The 20,503-nt window shown below is 34.7% G+C and overlaps 3 protein-coding genes across 4 annotated transcripts; 2 read left to right on the top strand and 1 right to left on the bottom strand.

Annotated features, from left to right (window-relative positions):
- Positions 1–1,816: 1,816 nt before the first annotated feature.
- LOC112005488 (eukaryotic translation initiation factor 3 subunit D) lies at positions 1,817–8,645 on the top strand. Its single transcript, XM_065765928.1, is given in 5 exon segments — positions 1,817–2,393; positions 2,396–2,957; positions 2,960–3,657; positions 6,886–6,935; positions 8,306–8,645. Coding segments are annotated over 3 exon segments (1,701 nt in total). The 5' UTR covers positions 1,817–1,949; the 3' UTR covers positions 3,655–3,657; positions 6,886–6,935; positions 8,306–8,645.
- A 1,601-nt stretch (positions 8,646–10,246) lies between these two features.
- Positions 10,247–12,884, top strand: LOC112005513 (uncharacterized). Of its 2 annotated transcripts, none has more exons than XM_024037765.2 (2): positions 10,247–10,513; positions 11,983–12,884. In XM_024037765.2, exon 2 carries the CDS (start codon positions 12,195–12,197, stop codon positions 12,669–12,671), a length of 477 nt encoding a protein of 158 aa, XP_023893533.1. In that variant the 5' UTR covers positions 10,247–10,513; positions 11,983–12,194; the 3' UTR covers positions 12,672–12,884. The 2 variants fall into 2 exon arrangements, with proteins under 2 accessions (XP_023893533.1, XP_023893532.1); XM_024037764.2 differs by having other exon boundaries at positions 11,894–12,884.
- Positions 12,885–14,844: 1,960 nt separating this feature from the next.
- On the bottom strand, positions 14,845–19,691 carry LOC112005531 (protein RKD5). The gene is made up of 5 exons (XM_024037796.2): positions 19,501–19,691; positions 19,063–19,312; positions 16,321–16,568; positions 15,602–15,819; positions 14,845–15,229 (listed from the first exon to the last, which is right to left on the bottom strand). Exons 1-5 carry the CDS (start codon positions 19,553–19,555, stop codon positions 14,999–15,001), a joined length of 1,002 nt encoding a protein of 333 aa, XP_023893564.1. The 5' UTR covers positions 19,556–19,691; the 3' UTR covers positions 14,845–14,998.
- Between the last annotated feature and the right edge of the window lie 812 nt (positions 19,692–20,503).

The following is a 20,503-nucleotide window of genomic DNA, read 5'->3' as shown; positions in this document are numbered from 1 at the left end:
AACTAGTTATATAAATAACAAATTACATCCTCTAATTTTGCATAAAATTTAATTCGGCCCTCTAACTTCACTCTCATTCAATTTAGTTTTATTAACTTTCAACTTTGTTGTGAGTTTTAATTAACTCAACTATTAAAGTTTTTATGGTTGAATAAAAGATCTATAATTCAATCATCGCTTACACAAGAAACCGAATGGTGTCTTACCTTGATGATAAAGTACTATAATCAGGAGCAGGTGTCATAGATTTGAATTCTCTAAAAAAAAAAAAAAAGGAAAAATTTTCAACTTTGTTTAATTCAATCATTCCAATAATCTCCTTCAAAATTGCTGTTAAACGGGATAAAAAAAAAAAGAAAAAAAAAGAAAAGAAGAAAATGTCAGGTTTTATTTTTTCTTTTGAGAAACAGGTCAGGTTCTATTTTAGAAATTCTTTTTCAGCTCTTAAAGTTTTTTTTTTTTTTTTGGCTGGGTAATTTGTTATTGCGGGGATCAAACCCCCGAGTTAACGGCCACATAGGGTACCGGGTATAGGTGGTGCCATGCTTATGTCGCCCATCTATCATGGTTATATTTCTTACTTCGTGATTAACGGGCATAAGTGGCTCTTTTTTGGGCACCACGTTGAGCCCAATGATATATGGGCAGCAGCATGGGGTGCAAAGCTAATCAAGTCAGAAATGGCGCAAATAGTAACCCACTTGCCATTCTGGTTCTGGAATCTGGATTCTGGAGAGATATTATCAAGTTGTGTTCAATTTTTGTTTGTTTGTTTTGTTGATATCAGCTCGTATTACTATAGTAGAGGAGCTTTGTGTCCCAATTTGTATCTCACATATACAACCCACATCATATTACTATGGTAGCAAGGCTTTGTGTTTTTATTCTCAAATACAGCTTTGTGGTTACACAACATTCTATTTTTATAAATAGTAACAATGATTTTTTATTTTTTTTTAAGTTAAGAATTATTTATGATTTTTAATTTTTTTTTTTTTTTTTTTGCTAACCATATAAAAAGAGCTAAGAGGTTTATCTACAATAATTTTCGCTTCATCTAGTTTTGGTTCTTTTGGTTGTTTTGAGTGGGGAGAGATTACAGAACTTGAGATCATCAGTGATTTTCAAGAAAAGAGAATCTATGCCAAGGATAAAAAAATTTCCAGACTCTAACCATCAATTAAATTAATGCTCAAGTTGGTATTTCTTTTCCCCACCACTCCTCAAAACTTCTTTTTCCTTTCCATGTGTAAGATTTTTATATGGGTTTCTTTAATTATTTGTAGCTCATGTATCTATTTGGTAAAAAAAGAAAAAAAATTCATTGATTTTTCCAATTCAATTAGTAACAGAAAAATTATTCCATGTAATTGATATTTGACATATTCATGCTATTACATTTTAATTTTGTTATTCAACTAGCGATTATGGACTGGGTGTGATTGTGTCATCGAGTTCATGACAGCTTGTCCACAATGTGTTGATGGGTTGTTTGTCCAACAATCCTTTAAGTACTTTAGTCTTCTTGTTTAAGCTCCCTTTGTTAGATCATGTCTTCATCTGTGATGTACAACATCTTGGCCACTAAGAGTCACAAAATTTTTGAACATACTGAATTGCCAAGTCTTGTCAATTTTTTTGGTTTTGGTTTTGGTTTTTTTTTTTTTTTTTTCCGTAAATTTTATCAATTTGAAAACAGAATTATTACACTTCAGAATACTCTGCAAGATTGCATCTACAATAAAGAACAAAATAACTTTATGCTGCTTTACTAGACCAGACATATAGCCTATCAACCAAAGAAACTATNCTCCGAAAGAGCATAAACCCGCAAACGAAGAAAAACCCTTTCTCAAAAAAAGAAAAACCCTTTCTTTCAAAAACTCAAAAGCCAAGCCGCTGCCTTGTATCTACTCCTTCAGATTTTGCTTCAGTTTCACATTCTCAAAATGGTAGGAGGAGGAGAGTTCGAAGTTGGAGAAGTCCCATTCAATCCGGACGGATGGGGCCCGCCCGATTCTTCCAATCTCAACCTAAACCTCCCTGTCAACGTCCCCTTCGCCCCTTTCTCCCGCTCCGATAAGCTTGGCCGTATCGCCGACTGGACCCGCACCAACTACAACAACCAGAACCAGAACCGCTCCAAGAACCCTTCCGATTCCGTCTTCGACTTCTCCAACGACGACTCCTTCCCTTCCTCCGGCGCCGCCGATGACGACTCCTCCTTCCGTCTCGTCGACGGCAAGCCTCCCCCTAAGCCCAAGTTCGGCCCCAAGTGGAGGTTCCAGCAACAGCGCCAGCTCCCTCAACGCCGCGACGAGGAAGTCGAAGCCAAAAAGCGCGAGGCAGAGAAGGAACGCGCTCGCCGCGACCGTCACTACAATAATAACCGCTCAACGCCAACAACATGATGCGCCGAGAGCCTTTGAAATCCTCCGTCGATATCCAACCCGAATGGAACATGCTCGACCAGATCCCCTTCTCCACCTTCTCCAAGCTCTCCTTCTCCGTCCCCGAACCCGAGGACCTCCTCCTCTGCGGCGCACTCGAGTTCTACGATCGATCCTTTGATCGCATCACTCCCAAGAACGAGCGCCGCCTTGAGCGCTTCAAAAACCGCAATTTCTTCAAGGTTACCACCACTGATGACCCTGTCATCCGCCGCCTCGCCAGCGAGGACAAAGCCACCGTCTTCGCCACCGACACCATCCTCTCCACCCTCATGTGTGCGCCCAGGTCGGTTTACTCATGGGACATCGTGGTCCAGAGGGTCGGGAACAAGTTGTTCTTCGATAAGCGTGATGGCTCTCAGCTCGACTTGCTTTCTGTCCACGAGACCTCTCAGGAGCCATTGCCTGAGGCTAAGGACGATATCAATTCCTCCTATTCCCTCGGCGTGGAGGCTGCTTACATCAACCAGAACTTCTCCCAGCAGGTTCTCATTAGGGATGGGAAAAGGTCGCATTCGAAGAGCCTAACCCCTTCGCCAGCGAAGGAGAAGAGGTTGCCTCTGTGGCATATCGCTATAGGCGCTGGAAGCTCGATAACGATATGTACTTGGTGGCTCGGTGTGAGGTACAGAGTGTTGTTGAGATTAACAATCAGAGGTCCTTCTTAACTCTGAATGCACTCAACGAATTCGACTCCAAATACTCGGGTGTCGATTGGAGGCAGAAGCTCGAGACTCAGAGAGGTGCTGTGTTGGCCACTGAGCTAAAGAACAATGCGAATAAGATGGCCAAATGGACGGCTCAGGCTTTGCTAGCTAGTGCCGATATGATGAAACTGGGGTATGTCTCTCGGGTTCATCCTCGTGATCATTTCAACCATGTGATATTGGCAGTTGTCGGGTACAAGCCAAGGGAGTTTGCTTCACAGATTAATTTGAATACTTCGAATATGTGGGGTATTGTGAAGTCCATTGTGGACTTGTGTATGAAGTTGAATGAGGGGAAGTATGTGCTTGTGAAAGACCCAGCCAAACCACAGGTTAGAATCTATGAAGTGCCCCCGGATGCATTCGAGAATGATTACGTGGAGGAGCCACTGCCGGAGGACGAGCAGGTTCAGCCGCCCACCGAGGATGCTGAGGGCGCAGAGCCAAATGCTGCTACAAATGATGTGGAGGAGAAGGAGGTGGTTGCACAAGCTTGAAGGGTAATGGTTCTTAATCTTACATAACTTAAATGAGAATTAGAATTTTGTCTTCCTTTTGTTTTCTTGGATATGAGAATTGGAATTTTGACTAACTTATTATTTTTACCTAAAAGAATATTTAGGTAAAGAACATATTTGCATGCCCTCTAGTGTTAGTATTAGTAAATTCTTGACCAGTCATGTAATATAATGATATTGTGCTGTGTGTGTTCAAAACATACGTGATTTATCTTCCACTTTCTAGAAAGTCCCAAATTATGCCATCAGGCATGAACCAAACCGCTGTTGAAGTTGTTTTATTTACTGCCTGAATTTCCCTGAGTTTTATGTGATCATTGCTCAATCATGAACCAACATACCGTCCTTTTTAACTGGCATGCCTTCGTTGCCGGGCTTCAATGGCTTTATACCATCATATAGTAGGTTCTACTTTGAAAGTTGAAACTGGTGATATTTAGAAAGATTTAGTGATACAGTCATTATTATTTGTGATGGTACAAGTTAACAAGTTGAGTTAAAAAATTTATGTTTTATTAATGGAGTAGTGTGTGATATGTTAAAAGATATAGATAATGTTTCTAAGAAGATTCTTATGGCTCTTTATAATGTGTACTGGATAATGGATAGGTGATGGATTTTTTACTTGCTGTTATGAACTTTTGCTGTGTGTGCGTTTAACCATTTATGTATATATGTGTATATCTATATTCTAACTTTCTATGGTCATTTCTCTCATGGACTTTGATTGCCTCTGACAGTTTGTGAGGCTCTTTGTGCTTATATTTTACAAAACATCTTTGAATATTCTCGTTTTTTTTTTTTTTTTTTGGGAAGATTGGAGAAAAAGAAGTAATAAAAAAAAGACGTGTCAATTAGGGGAGTAACAGAGAGCATGACTTTAGATAGGATAGAACGGAGAAAAAGAATTCCTGTGACTGACCCAATCTAATTTGTTGAGGATCCATGGTTGAATTTTGGGACTGAGGCTTTGTCATTGTTGTTGTTGTGGAAGATTGGTTGACACCCTCTCGAAGTGAAAAATTTTCCTCTGTTCTCTGTTGAAGTCTGTATTTTCTTTTTTATTTTAATTAAGAAGTAGGGAAATGTTGTGTTTTAAACTGTAATTGTAGAATTGAATTTTATGGATGAAAATCGGGGCAAGGAGGTCAACAAGACATTTTATACCTCTTGATAGAATGATGTGCTGTGTACACATTACTTTGCAACAAATGACTCTAGGACGCATAAAGCTACTGCAACCATAGTTGGGCTTGAGTTATTAAACTAGAAGTAGATTAAGTTAATCTTTATTGGTGAAAAGTCATGGAGATGTGTTGGTTGCTACATTTTGTTGGAATTGATCTGAAAAATGCAATAAGTGTCTCTATATATTGCAACAGTGACCTGGAAGGTCTGATTTTGGCTTATGAATTGAATATTTTCTGGGCATAAAAAGAATGTGTCTTGTCTTTCTTTCAGTGCATTTTATTGATGTCTTGCAAGTGCGAAACATGTTTTTTTCTTAAACCATGACAATAAATGGATGAAACGGTTGTGGAATAGCAGGGGCGGAGTCAGGGGGGGTCGAGAGGGGGCACTTGCCCCCCCTGACCTGCCCAAAATTTTCCTTTTTTATGTGTGTAGCAGTAAAAGGTGGAACTGTGATAAATAGTGCGTGAGTAATTGAACTGTATTGAAAACCCTTCAGCTACACGTTTCAAAATAAAACTGTAAAGTGCAGAGCCACCAACGTTCATCCTTTTTTTCTTTGTGTGTATATATATCTCCCTATCTTTTTGAAAAGTCAAACTCAATTGATATATCATATATCTTCATATCTTTTTTTACTTTATCAATATTTTTTAAAGTTCAAAATTTATAAAAACATAGACAATGATAAAAAATAAACTTAAATAAAGAAGAAAAAGTCTTAATTGAAGAGACAAAAATACCACCCAAAAAAAGGTTTCTTTTCAAAAGTATTAAGATATAAAAATTGGAAACAATTACATGACAAATTCCATAAAACTAATAAAATATACACAATATAATGATATGCAATTATTTTAGGGGATCTTTCAATATTGAATGATCACTTACTATTCATATTACTGGCATTTAATTGTCAAGTTTGGTTAATATTTTGTATATATGATGCATATGTTGTATCCTACATACACAGTATATATTTGTTCATAGAGACACATGTATATTAGTTATAAATTTTGCCCCCCCTAAAGTCGAATCCTAGCTCCGCCACTGTGGAATAGTGTGGTGCTACAATGACTTTGGCATTGGCGGAGTTGCTCAGAATACTTCTTTTGGTGTTGAGGCAGTATATTCACCTTCCCTAGTGGTATTTTGTTGATGTGATTTATTCCCCCCTTTTTCTGTTGCACCTCTTTTTTGCTCAAGGAAGCTTATTGATTGGTGCATTGGAATATTTAATAAGTACTACTCCCAAGTTTAGGGGAGGGAAAGGTGGTTTCATGTTCAGGGCTTTTAGTTTTCTTGAATCCAGTAAAGGATTCTTTTTTTTTTTTTTTAAAGAAAATGCTGAAAGCCCACTTCATTTTTATTAATTGACTGTATTCAAACTGAGGATTGTTAAACACCTTCCACTTGGTTTTGAATATTGTTTTCCCTAGCCCATAGCATTTTTATCAATTGGCTGTGTTCAAACTGAGGATTTTTAAACGTACCTTCTTCAACTTGTTTTTTGAATGTTGTTTTTCGTGATCACTGCATCATTTAGTAATTTTCTTTTTGGATAATTGTCTGGCAGAATTTTCAAAATTATCTTAAGAATTTATAAACTAGCTATATTTTGTGGTCAATTTGCCATGTTTGCTTACACCCCTGCTATTTTACTCTATGGACTTGTGGTTTGATTGATCAGCTTATGATGCTTCTGCAAACTAACCTGATTACAGACTAAGTAGGCAAATGACAGGTAGTAGGAGCAGAAGCAGGTCTTAGGTACCTTCCCAACCAATAAAAAGAAGAAGAAGACATTTGAGGTCTTCTTTGGTATATATTTGGCCTCACCAAGCCAATACTTATTGGGCTAACAAAATTATGCTGTACTTTCTAATATCCAACGGTGCCCAAGTAAAAGATTCCTGTCTCTGCCTCAGGATATTCATCAAGGAAAAAATGCGAACTAATTGAGAATATTCCTGGCCTGCTTCTGTGTATTGAAAATTTTTCTCTTTTTTTTTTTGGCAGGGAAGTTGCTATCTTGGAGGGCAGGAGGCACTTTAAACAACAATGTAATGGTAAACAGCCTTTAACTTGTTTTCTATTTTTGTTATTTTCATATATCCTGTATGAGAGAAACCCTTTGTGAAGAATGGAAAAATTGTTAGGCTAGTTCCCCATTAAGGATGGCTGGGCTGAGCCTCACTTCCTATACCTGCTGTTCTGTATTTTAAATTGCTGACAAACTTTCAGAAAGATAATGAGGAAATTTATTGATCAAGATAAGAACATTTAGTGCAACCCGATATTTAAGGGGGGTGGGGGTGGGGGTGGGGGTGGGGGAAGCAATACCCCCCAAAAAAAAAAAAAAAAAAAAAAGAAGACGACGACATTTGAGGTCTTCTTTGGTATATATTTGGCCTCACCAAGTCAGTGCTTATTGGGTTAACGAAATTATGCTGTACTTTCTATATATCCAACGTGCCCAAGTAAAAGATTCCTGTCTCTGCCATATTCATTAAGGAAAAAATGCAAACTAATTGAGAATATTCTTGGCCTGCTGCCTCATATTGAAAGATTTCCTTTTTTTTTTTTTTTTTGGCAGGGAAGTTGCTATCTTGGAGGACAGGAGGCACTTTAAACAACCATGTTATGGTAAATAGCCTTTAAGTTTTCTACTTTTATTATTTTCATATATCCTGTATGAGAGAAACCCTTTGTGAAGAATGGAAAAATTGTTGGGCCAGTTCCCCGTTGAGGATGGCTGGGCTGAGTCTCATGTCCTATACCTGCTGTTCTGTATTTTAAATTGCTGACAAACTTTCAGAAAGTTAATGGGGAGATTTATTGATCGAGATGAGAACATTTAGTGCAACCTGATGACTGTACTTATCAAAAAAAAAATATATATTATCATGATGACTGTTGACAGATATACAGGGATGAACACCTCTTAGTGCTTCAAATTGTGTAATTCCTGGAGCAATGTGATCTCCAAATTCTACACTCATAAGATTTAAAAACCCTCTTCTTTGAATCTGGTGCTGATTGTTATCTTATTCTTTTAATGGGGAAAAAGAATATCAGGAATTCTTTTTACCTCTGGAAATTTACAATATTCAGAACTAACCTATTTTAAGAATTTAAGATTCTTTTGCATGTATGGTGTATATAAATTAAATGTTTGACAAGGTTCTCAGCTCATTAGATCATCGTACATAGAAGTGTAGGGCCATGAGTGCAATTGTTTAACTCAGTTAAATTTGTATAATACGCGTACTGAAAGTTGAAAAATGGTGTGTGTGTTAGAGAGAGAGAGAGAGAGAGAGAGAGAGAGAGAGAGAGAGAGAGAGAGAGAGCCATTTTCTTAAAGCATGTATTGTGATGCATACAGGTTTCTGAATGTTACTCCTAAGTTCTTAACTGGTCTCTTAATGTGTAACTGCAGGTTGGGATAATACCTTGATTAATATTATCTACCAGGGTGAGCAATTTGTTTGCCAACTCCTCAAGTAGAAAAAAGATCATGGTGCTTATTATCTTCTCATCCGAAAATGTGTGATTTCTGTTTTCTGAATTTCAAGGAAGAAAAACAATTTTGCAATCAATTCCTGTAACAATCTACATTATTTTGTTTTTATTTATTTGGCCTGCTTGTAAGTTTAGATTATGGAGTATAATAACAAGAAGCCTTAGTCCGAAGATTTTGGTTAGAAAAATTAGCCTCTTGTAAAACGCATGTTTCATATTAGTAAAAGATATTCAAGTACCAAATTTTGATGTGCTCAGTGACAGATATTTGTTCTAGAAATATTTGCATTTTTATGGTTTGCTACGTTGTTTACAAAGACCATGTATGCTCATTCCTGACGCGTGTTGAGCTCTTCAGACAACACCCTTGATTTTAACACGCCCGCTAGCTTTGTGCAAAACATAATCATAAGAAATGAAAAAGAGATGTCAAAAACATTCTCAATAGCTTGAGAACGAAAGCCAATTGTAAGTGCTTGGTTCAGTTTTCTAGTACTTAAAAATATTCAATCAGAAACTGCATTGGTTAACGGAAGGTTGGAATGAGCACATGTGCAGTAGCTTCCATTTAATAGTCCATGTAAAAGTCGTACCAGTGCAGTTTTGGTTGTAAACTAGAATCACTAGCAAGAAGCAAATCAATTTGCAAAATATGAGCTTGTAGAGAATGACCAGATAGGCCACAGCCAAGAGTGTAATCAGGGGGCTATGTTGATTAAATGAAGATGTTGGTGAAGCATTGGAGAAGAGGCCGAGTGGTGGTTCAATACTAGGGCCTAGGCATTGTTTTTGAAAATTCCAAGAGGACGATAAAGGATAATATATAAAAGACAGGGAGACCCATTACAAGCACATCATTTGCTACCAATGAGCCTCTGTGATGTTTCATTACTCATATATCTTGTATTATATTGTTGATATTTATTGATACTGTGTTACGCTCACAGATAAACAATCAAGCAATCATTCCTATAAAAAAAAAAAAAAAAAAAAAAATCAAGTGAGCAATCTTTTTCATACAGCTATGCACGGCAATTGTGATAAACTTTGCTGCCTTTTCCATATTCCCTTATTGAAATTCGAAAACTGAAATATACATATTATTAAATTGTGGTCTCATCTTCTTCTATCTTTTAATTAAAGAAAAAAAAATTGTGGTTTCATTAAATTTTAAAAAATTATTGTTGACTTTATATAATCTCGAAGCACTAACTTCTTCTTGTAGTTTGAATGGATCATCAAGAATCGCTTCATATCCCACTACCCTTTTTAGTTTAAAGTCTCTTATTAGCATGAATATTGCCTCTCCCACAACAAGACAAAAACCATTTTATTTTTGCTAAAAAATATCATAATTATTTGTTTGTTTGATATATCCTATTTTTATTCCTATTCATCATTCATTAATGTTATTTCTTCTAGAGCTTCCTCTATGTTAATAGTTTAGATTTTTAAGATTTGAACTTTTACATCAAAATTTAAATAATACAAAATGCTTATGAGCTCGTGAATATTATAAACTCTAAGACCTAAATGTTTCATATTTTTTACGACATTTTAAACTTTTTTTTTTTTTTTGGTGATAATGACATTTTAATTGTAATAGATTAAACTTATAGTTTTATTGGTCACAAAAGTATAAATTGCAAATTGAGATGAGTGATACATTTTGATTTTTGATTTTTTTAAAACGTTATTTATTTATTTTGTTTTCTGAAATATAACCCAGGATGTCGGTGAGCTTCCGATTTTCCAAAACCACCCTCCAAATAGGGATCCCAACGTACTCACTCAAAAGGATATTACCGTAATTACATAGAAGCCCAATTAATAAAGACTAATAAATTGCAATTTCCCAAACCCCCAAATCAGAGAGAGAATAAAAACGCAAACGAAGAAGAAAAAAAAAAAATCAGAATTCAGAAAATCCTTTTCTTTCAAAGTTTCAACGCTCTGAAATTTTAACCCTAGGCTAGTTAGGGTTTCTGCACCCCCTACAACGACGTCGTTCTGAAGCTTATACGCGCTAATTCGCTTTCAAAGATTCAATCTTTTCTCTCTTCGGAGAATCGAAGCAGCTTCCTAGGACTCCGAATTTTCTCGTAGCCATGTACGGACCAAGAGGGTAAGTTTCTTTTCCTGCATACTTTAATTCCTGTTTGTTTCTCGCGATTTCCTTCTTGTTGTTTTGCCATGACGTAGATAGATAGGGTTTGGTTTCAATTGAATTAGGGCTTTTGATGCTTCTTCATTGCTTTTTTCTCATGCTATATATGTATGTATGTATGTGTGTGTGTGTGTATGTGTGTTTAAGAACTATGAATTTGAGTTTGATTGGCTTGGTAAAAATGAGAGAAGTGTATTTTGTGTGGTTCTTGATTGTTTGATGTTGTTTCAATAAAAAATGATTGATTTTTGCTTGAGGAATTTACGGGTTACATGTTAAAAAGAACATTCAATATGCATTTTATTTCCCAGAAAAGTTATGTAAATCAGCGAAAGCAGTGTAAATATTAATCTGTTTTGATAACAACTTGCTGATTAGTCTGTCAAGGATTGGATCCATAGCTGATCCCAAGCTTTTGGGGCTAAGGTTTGGTGGTGGTGGTGGTGGTGGTTGGATTTCTGTTTTTATTTTTGGGAAAAACACAAAAGAAAAAAAAAAAAACATTTGGTTTTCCCATAAAACACGAAACCCCCTTAAGGTGTTGAGTGTGACACTTAACCCCTTTGTGGTGGTGTGTTTTATGTGTAAACCATTAATTGTGTTACACATAACCCCTTTGAGATTTTTAAGTGTGACACAAAACTCCCATGATATTGTTTTATGTGAAAATGTAACTCTAATTTTTCACATAAAACAAAACTACAGGGGGGGCCTTGGGAGGGTTAAGTGTGATACAATGAATGGTTTACACACAAAACAATACCATCAGGGGGCTAAGTGTTACGCGTAAAACTTTTGGGTGGTTTCATATTTTATGGAGAAGCAACAGCATTTTGTGTACTTAATTTTTTTTTTATTGAGTTAGTGGCACTAAGGGAGGATTAGGATCTTCTTATAAATTTTGGTAATGTCATGTTTCCCCCTCTTATTTTCCATGGTGTTAGATGTTAAAATGCCCTATTATCAAATTATAATTATTGGAGCTGATTAGGCATTAGCTTAGAAGATGAACTTATTTAACTTTTTTACTTATCTGGTTAACTTATAATAACATTTTTGTTTCATATATAATTCTTGTCAACATTTTGGATTCCATATGTTATGCAGTCTTGATATGCAATTTGATGTTTTGTTGCTTATATAAAGTTATGTTTGATGTGTGCTTGGGATTCATATGTTGGCTGTTTTTAAGAGGGCTAGTAAATATGGTCATTTTTTTTAGGATAAAAATTTTAGTGTTAAAGATTTAGGTGTCAGGGAATCGTGGGTTGGGTTTGGTTTTATTAACAGGTTGAGTGGGGGATTTTTTTTTTTTTTTTTGGGTATTTATAATTGAAGGGCAATGTTGGGAAGCGGGGGGGTTTCGGACGGGTACGAGGTCGGCTCAAAGAGACAAAGAATGATGGAATCCAATCCCTACTTCGCAGTGAGCAGTGGCCCAAGTGGCTTTCAACCTTATGGCTATGCTGGTGGCTTTCAGCCCCCTCCTTTTCCAGTAGTTCGTCTCAGGGGGCTTCCCTTCAACTGCACTGATATTGACATTTTCAAGTTCTTTGCTGGACTGGACATTGTGGATGTTTTGCTGGTTAACAAGAGTGGACGGTTCTCAGGAGAAGCCTTTGTTGTCTTCGCGGGATCCATGCAGGTTGAGTTTGCTTTACAGAGAGATCGGCAGAGCATGGGAAGGAGGTATGTGGAAGTTTTCAGATGCAAGAGACAGGATTATTACAATGCTGTTGCTGGAGAGGTAAACTATGAAGGAATCTATGATAATGATTACCATGGAAGCCCTCCTCCGGCCCGATCAAAGAGGTTCAATGATAAGGACCAACTAGAATACACTGAAATATTGAAGATGCGTGGTCTCCCTTTCTCTGTGAAAAAAACTGAAATTGTTGAATTTTTCCGGGATTTTAAGCTGATAGAAGAGAGAGTACATATTGCATGTCGCCCAGATGGGAAAGCTACCGGCGAGGCATATGTAGAGTTTGTTACTGTAGATGAGGCTAAGAGGGCGATGTGCAAGGACAAGATGACAATTGGGTCTAGGTATGTGGAGCTGTTTCCTTCCACACCAGATGAAGCAAGGCGGGCTGAGTCCAGATCAAGGCAGTGATCGTCAGGAACTATGGCCAGCGGACTTTAATGCTGACTTGGATTTATTTTTGGTGTTCTAATGATATGTGCATGTTCTTTTCAATTCCTAGGTGTATTTTGGTGCTAAAACTTTACATTAAAAAAAAAAGGTTATGCAGGCTGCGTAGAACATTGATCGACTTATCTGGTATCTTTTTTACTTTTTGAAATCGAATTTACGTTTATTGGCAGATATTCCAGTGTCCGCAGTCCACTGATATGGTTTATTGGGTTGGATTCAATTGTTCAGGTCGGGTTACCTGTAAAAAAGGTCAGGTTGTGTATGCTTTGTTTAATTGATCAGGCTCAACCCAATTTAAGCCCAGCACACATCATATATATACAAATACAATTATTATACATGCATAAGATAAAAGTAATAACCTCGTTTAAGAGCATGGGTGGTACCATGTACGGCACTCTTTGAGAATTCCATCTTTTAATTAATGACATGTGCAACTCTTCTTTAAAAGGGGAATAGGTACTATTTATTGAACTTCTCACCTAAGCAAAAGTAATGGTGTGTTTCCATGGCATGATTTGGGTACATGTATTTGGATTTAGGTGAATAAAATTGAAATACTTTGTTTGGATAGTTTGCAAAAGGTCAAGCAAGGATTTGGATTCAACAAATCCACCAGCAATTCTAAACCTTCTAAACCCATAGAAGTTTAGAAATCCAAAAGATATACTTGAATATTTGTAGATTTGGAATTAAGGTATTTTAAATCCATTAATTTAAACTCAAATTTAAATCCAAATTCAAGTATTCAAATGCAACCTTAATGCAAACATTCCTTATAAGCAAATGCATCATTTAAATTTTAATATATAATTAAAAAACTCTTAAAATAAATAATGGTATTGGGCACTGTAAATAACTTGTCTATGTGTGTAAATATCAAGTATATAAACTAACATATAAGTTGGTATGTGTAATTCCAAGTTCCCAACTAATAATTTTGTTTTATATAATTTATTTCAAGCTGGAAGTAAGGTTTTACCATGTGGCATATTTCTTGTGGAGAAAATAGAATATTTTTTTATTCAGCCTTTCATATTATTAAAACTTTTAATCATTTGTTTATTTTTAGTATTCTTTTTATTCAGTAAAAAAATAATATTATTTTTCTTTATGACAAAATATTAAATTACTGTCATATGTTTAATGAGGCACATGCATTCATTTATATAAGGTTTATATTAAAAAAAAATTGATTCGGAATATAATATTCTTGCTTAAATTTAGTTGCTTAAGATTGTTGTATACCTAATTCTTGCTTTAAAATAAATTTCTTATTCACCAAAAAATTGAAATAAAATACAAAAAAAATTTAATTATACACAATAAAAAATATGAAAAATAATCAATCAATTATAAGGTTAACCTAGTGAAAATAATTATATATATATATATATATATATATATTTGTGATTTCATGAAGTTTTTATTTCTCTAATAAAGCAGTTTTTTTCCCATTAAGAACTTCATATGAAAAAAAAGACTAATAAAGTAGTTTTTACCAATAAGAACTTCATATGAAAAAACGATAACCTTGTTTCTATTTTATAATTATGATAATATGAAAAATTCTCTTCCAACTTTTGTCAAAAAATAGCATGCTAGTCTAAAACAAAGTTGCAAATAATGAGTTTTCAAAATAAGGCACATTATATATACAGATATACAGAGAAAAAGCAAAAAAGCAAAAAAAAAAAAATGAAATTGACAATAAAAATATCTTCATTTTCATTTGATCAAAATGATATTTGCATTCTTGAGTAAACATGAAATATGTCTATTAATATCATTAACTATATTATGTCGTTTTTAAATTTGTAAACACATATAGTATGATCAAATCGCTACATCACTCTTATTGTTTTTCTATTTTGTCTATGAAATAGAACACTAAGTTAACAAAATTTGTTACAAGCAAAATTATTGACATATTAGAGGAAACTAATAACCAATTAGTGATATTGTGCTAGTGCCACAAAAAGTTTTTCATAGACAGTACAACTTGAAAATAAAAAAACTTCACATAGTTGTAAATTTTGTTTTAAAAAAAAATACTTCATAATCATTTGGTTGAGAAAAGAATTGAAGCAGCTAGTAAAAAACTTTTTAAATGAACCATAATGATAAGAAAAAGAAAAACACTGGATTTGAGTTTAATGTAAATTCTAACAAATTCTAATTGGTGGCAAACCACAAGAGAGTTTTTGAAATACCACAATTAGAAGTAAAGCTGTACAAGTTGAAAGTCTTAACTTTTTAACTTTCGTAAGTTTTGATATAATAATCTATACTTTGTTAGTACTCTCATTACTTGAGGTGGATGGATCTTGGTTTCCAATAGCCCTAGCTCGATGCCTTCTTTTGAAAACATCTTGCCTGAATTTCTTGGTTTCACACTGCAACTCCATAAAAGGTTTTCTCTCTATATTTTCTTTTTCACTCTCCAACATCTTTTGCCTCTTTGCAACTGCCATGGCTGCAACCTTGTTCTTCTGCTGTTGCCGTTCTGTCTCTTCCTGTAAATGGTTCTCTATGTATAATATATAGGAATAGATATGTTTGCGAATGTGCTTACACGAGAAAGATGCATCAATGCTAATATGTAAAAATGTCAAAGCTAGTTTCACATTGCCAATTATCAAAGTGAAACCAATTCAATTTCAAGGGTTGATTATTGCAATTAATACCATAACATCAAATGTATTGACTCTAAGTTTAATGTTTATGCATCTTAAATCTGGCACAAATGCTTTCATTATATCTAGAAATGATAAATATATAATGAGAAAATGTCAATGTCGTTGTTAGTGTAGAAACTTATAAATATAGAGTTAAAAAATATTATTTTCAAAATAAGTATAACACTGTATTTAGTGCAGAGAAAGGACCTGTAGATCATGAATGAGACTGTCAAGGGATTTGATCTTCCTATGTGGCCAACGAGGAATACCAAATTCTCTACATTTCCTTTTTAGAACTGTAAGCCCGACTTTCAAATTTCTTGAAGCTTCCACAATTGGAAGATCAAAATACTTGGCTAGATCCGATAAAGCAATCCTTGCAACATGTTCACTTGCTGCTCTCTTTTTCTTATTGTGTACAATACCTGCAATCTTCCATCCTATCTATAAGATATCAAATTTGAAGAATTCAATAAAATTCTGAAGTCAAATGAAACAAATAACATGAAAAAATTTCAGCTCTTGTCCAGAGGGAACTTTTGTTTTTTTTTTCCTGACATAACCTTGTTGTGTTTGCTTTAAAAAAAGGAAGGAACTGAATAGATTCAACAGCACAATTGCAAGAAAATAACTAGTTAATTATGGTTAGTATTGCAAGTAGTAGCATTTTAATTAAACTTGCTTTGTTGTTATTGAAAGAATTTATCAATTGAATTTCAACTAAGTTTAGCACTCTAATGTAAGTTGTTGCTGACATAAAGCAATTCAATTTAAAAAAAAAAAAAAAAAAACTTATATTGTAATTGCCAAGACAAAGTTAATAATTTCAGCCCCATGTTACTGCTATGATAGAGAGAGAATTATAAATTTAAAAAAATAAAGAAGAAAAAAACAGGAGCAAGGAGAGCAGAACATGAGCATTAAACCTGGTGAACAATGTTCCTTTTCTTGATCTTCAGATGATTCAAACTCGGTAACAGGATAAGGAAGACGGTTAAGATCCAGATGAAGAGTGGGAGAACTTCTTCTTGATTGACGGTAACAATCATCATTCTGTTGGCATGTTTCCCCTTTTGGAAATCGTGATTGCTCTTTGTCTTCCATAATGCAGTCCAACTGGAAAATAATCTGAAGATCAACGGCTATTGTTGGTACTGACTTCAGCTTGGGATTTCTGAATAATTCAAAAATAAAGTCAGGAACATTATAAATTAGTTTATCAGCAAACTTGGAAACATAACATTAAAGTTCAACTTATTCTCCACCTAGGAGTGGCATGGCTAGAGTTGTGTACGATATTCGGTTCAGACCATATGTGGGTCAAATTTATTTATTTTTATTAAAATTAGAAGAGGGATTGAGAGAAATTATATGAAGCTATTGCCTATTAATCACAATTTCATTTAAGTGTTTAAATGGACTCATTTTGTGCTGTTTTTAATCGTAATTTTTAAAACACAAACAAAACATCTCTTTAGCTTATTAAATAGAACTTCTAACATGATAGAAAGAGATTGCATCAAAACATCAAGCATCACCAAGGAGAAATGTGGTGACCATGATCAGAAATTTCTTATGTAAGAGCATTAGCATTGGGGAATGCTAATGCCAAATCTAAGGGACATTTGGCATTTTAAGCCTAAAAAACTCTTGCATCAGGGAATTGTAAACAGCAGTATTGCAAATTTTTTTGCAATATTGCTATAGTAAAATTCTAAACAGAGAATTGCACTGTTCACAGTATTTGAAAAAAAAAAAAATTTACTCCTTTTTCCCCGAAATTTCTCTCTCATCCCTCTCATTTTTTCTGTTCTCTTCTCTTTCTTCCTTCTCTGTTTCTCCATCTGCTCTCTCATCTCTGAAGCTTCATAGCTAAAATTTCTCACCCATCTCCAAAATTTCTCACCCATCTCACAAGCCTCTCTCTCATCTCTCATTGCATGGCCTCTCTCTCATTGCACCGGTGCTGGGTTTTGGATTTTTGAGGTTGGAGGTTGAATCATCGTGGATCGGCGAGCTAGGTTTGGATCGTTGGGTTGGGATCAGTTGATGGTAGGTTTGGATCGGTTGATCGGTGGGTTTGAAATGGTGGATCTGTTGATCGGTGGGTGGATTGTTTGGGTTGATCATCAGTAGCTTCGATGGTGGCTCCGGTGATGATTTTTGGGTATTTTCGACGGCGTGGGTTTCAAATCGGCGGCGTGGGTTTGTTGATCGGTGGCTTGGGTTTGCTGATCGGTGGCTTGGGTGGTGGGTGTGGTGGGATTTTTGTTATGGTGGGACTTTGGTGAGTAGTGGGCAGTGGTGGCTTAGGTTTTTCTGGTTTTTGTTCCGCTGGGTAACCAGGTTGATCATCGATGTTTTCTAGGTATTTTTGATGGCTGGGTTTTTCTGGGTTGATCATTGGCTCCAACTGGTTTGATGGATTGTGTGTGTGGCTCTGTTTAAGGTTTGATGGTTTGTGTGTGTGTGTGTGTGTGTGTGTGGGGTGATGGGTTTGGATAGGTTGATCAGTGTATCATGGGTCTGTGTGTGTGTGTGTGGCTTTGTATGTTGAACCGGTGCTAGAGGTTGAGGGAGAAAGGAAAAAAAAGACTGTTGAAAAGCCCGGAAAACCAAAAGTTACGGTTAGAAAAAAATAATAAAAAAATATTAAAAAATAATATTTTAATAAAAATAGAGTTTTGGGATGCTGGAGGTATTGTAAAATGGGATGGTGTAATGATAAAGTGACTTTTTAGAATGGTAAAATAGAGTAGAATTAGAATTCTCTAATTCTAATGATCTAAGCATCTGCATTTTACTTTCAAAATTTGTAAAATCATAAGGCATTCTTTAAAAAGAAAGGAAAAAAAAATGATGAAATATTAATTGAAGATCACTCTGTTGCTTTGCTGGGATTGTGACTTCCAATATAGTAATCATTACTGCTATTATCTGAAGCCTTTCATAAGAGAAACGTGATTACTTGAAGTAGATCAGGTCCGCATGACAATCCTTTTTGCTTATTTTCCAGCCTATACAGCTTATTAGAACAAGTCCAAGAAGAGGAGGTCCAATTCAAGAAATGTTATAACTTACAAGTTCCCCAACTCGCTTAAAGGAAACCTCTAAGGCAAATATCTTGCAATATTTATTTTTATTTTCTTTAAAGGAAAAATCTTCTTTCAATTATAAAGCTGCTTCTTATAAAAAAAAAAAAAAATTATAAAGCTGCTTCCTTTAGCTGCTAAAATCAATTTGTCATCTATTACAAACTATCTTATAACTACAATAGTAACATCGAAATGGCTTTTTGATTACCATGCACCATTCTATGGACTTAATTAACTGTAACATAACCACACAAAATTAACTGCAGTTCTTTTTGAACGAAAGACCAGTCTTTTTATGCCGGCCAAAACTTAATTACAATTCCTTAAATGCTGTACTGTATGTTCTTCAATTAAATTCAACCACGTGGTTGTAACACACTTAACACCTAAACAACTGTAACTAAGTTTTATAACTAAGTTTTAGCCTTTCATGTCCAAGTCAAAAATTAATCATCTTAGAATATATGTCATAAAATCATCAAACGGTAAACCATTAAATTAACTCAATCAATTCAGCAAATGGACACCTGAAAAAATGAGACAGTGAATAAAATTTAGCAAAAAATGGTGTACCTGGAAATTGAGAGTAGAGAAGGAATGCATGTAAAGTGAGGTGGACGATCGGCATGAAATGCAAGAATGCAAAGCCACAAACTGTTCACAAGCCCTTCATACACTTCAGAAACCCGAAACTTAAGCAATCTGAGAGCTGGATTAGTTGTCATTTCCATATATGATCCATTGGCTGAGAACAAAAACTCTCTCTCAATTTCATTTTGCTTCCCATCCTCCACTTGGTACACATGCAAGCTCCTAATCAACTCTGCAAAGCAAGCCAATAAAAAAGAAAACATATCATAAATCAGCAAACAAACAAAAAGAGAGAAATAGTATCTAAAAATTGAATATTAAGAAATCCCTCTTTTAAAGTCAGGATTTTTACTTTGAAAACACAAAATCAACAAAAACTTGAGCTTGGAATGAGCAAGGTGTGGTTGGGTTATTATATACCTTCGTAAATTCTGTTTTGAAAGACCAAGAGAGATTTTAAGGAATGGGTTTCCATGAGGAAGATTAGAAGATGATTATTGGAGAACAATTGCAATTAGAAGGAAGTGGCTGATGAAGAAGATGGGTTTTGTAACAAGTTTACATGATTGTTTTTATTGGTTTCAGTGTCACTTGGCGGTCCTGTCAATTATGAAGATTCTTTTTTTCTGCTTTTCATTTAAGAATAATTAAAAAAAAATTCAAATATATTTATATCCGTTTGTTGGTTATTACCAAACATCATTAAATTTTCCAAACATAGTCATAGTAACTCCTTTTTGGTTTCTGGTTGCTTGTGTGATGGGAAAATTCAAAACTTTCTTTTCCTTTTTCTTTTGGTAAAAGCCAGAACAATATCTTTTAATGGTTGTAGATATAGTTGTGAACATCAATAAGATTTACATATATATATATATATATATAGATACACAATAAAATTTTCATAGATTTTACAAGATTTATCCTAATATTTTCTTATTTGATGATAAGAAACTTTATTAGTTAAACTAATTAAAACATAAATTAAGTTTAATAAGTTACCAACCATGTTATGTTACACTAAAACTTGACTCCATCAATCATTAATTTGATTTCACATAATAGTTTAAACACTTCACCTCTCACATTACCAGAATTCTGAAAAAATTTTTTGTATGAATTATTCTGGTTTTTTTTTATTTTTTTATTTTAAATTTTAAATTATTTTATTTGGCTAAGCATAGAAGCTAGTGTTCTGGTTATTTGATTTATTTTCTAGCTAGTAATTTGGGATGAAATCAGTGAAAAATTTTCTTTAAGAAAATATATACAGTATATGTTAGTCCTTTGGGAGCTTCATTTGTAAAATTAGAATCCGAGATTTTTTCTGGGTTGTAAATTTCGTCGTTTAGCATCTTTAACACATGCAAACGGCACTCCATTTCTTTGGATTATTCTGCGTTAACCAATTGACGACTAAGTCCAA

Source organism: Quercus suber, unplaced genomic scaffold (assembly GCF_002906115.3).
Source record: "Quercus suber isolate HL8 unplaced genomic scaffold, Cork oak 2.0 scaffold_664, whole genome shotgun sequence".
Lineage (NCBI taxonomy): Eukaryota > Viridiplantae > Streptophyta > Magnoliopsida > Fagales > Fagaceae > Quercus > Quercus suber.
Note: the sequence above shows the minus strand (reverse complement) of the source record. Positions and strands in the feature narration are given on the sequence as shown.

Bases quoted from the DNA above. Each gene is read 5' to 3' on its own strand.
- LOC112005531 (XM_024037796.2), bottom strand. From the start codon at position 19,555: ATGGAAACCCATTCCTTAAAATCTCTCTTGGTCTTTCAAAACAGAATT. The intron at 19,313-19,500 runs GTATATAATAAC...CTTGCTTTGCAG, and splicing joins TCAAAACAGAATTTACGAAG to AGTTGATTAGGAGCTTGCAT. The intron at 16,569-19,062 runs GTACACCATTTT...TGAATTATTCAG, and splicing joins TCTCTACTCTCAATTTCCAG to AAATCCCAAGCTGAAGTCAG.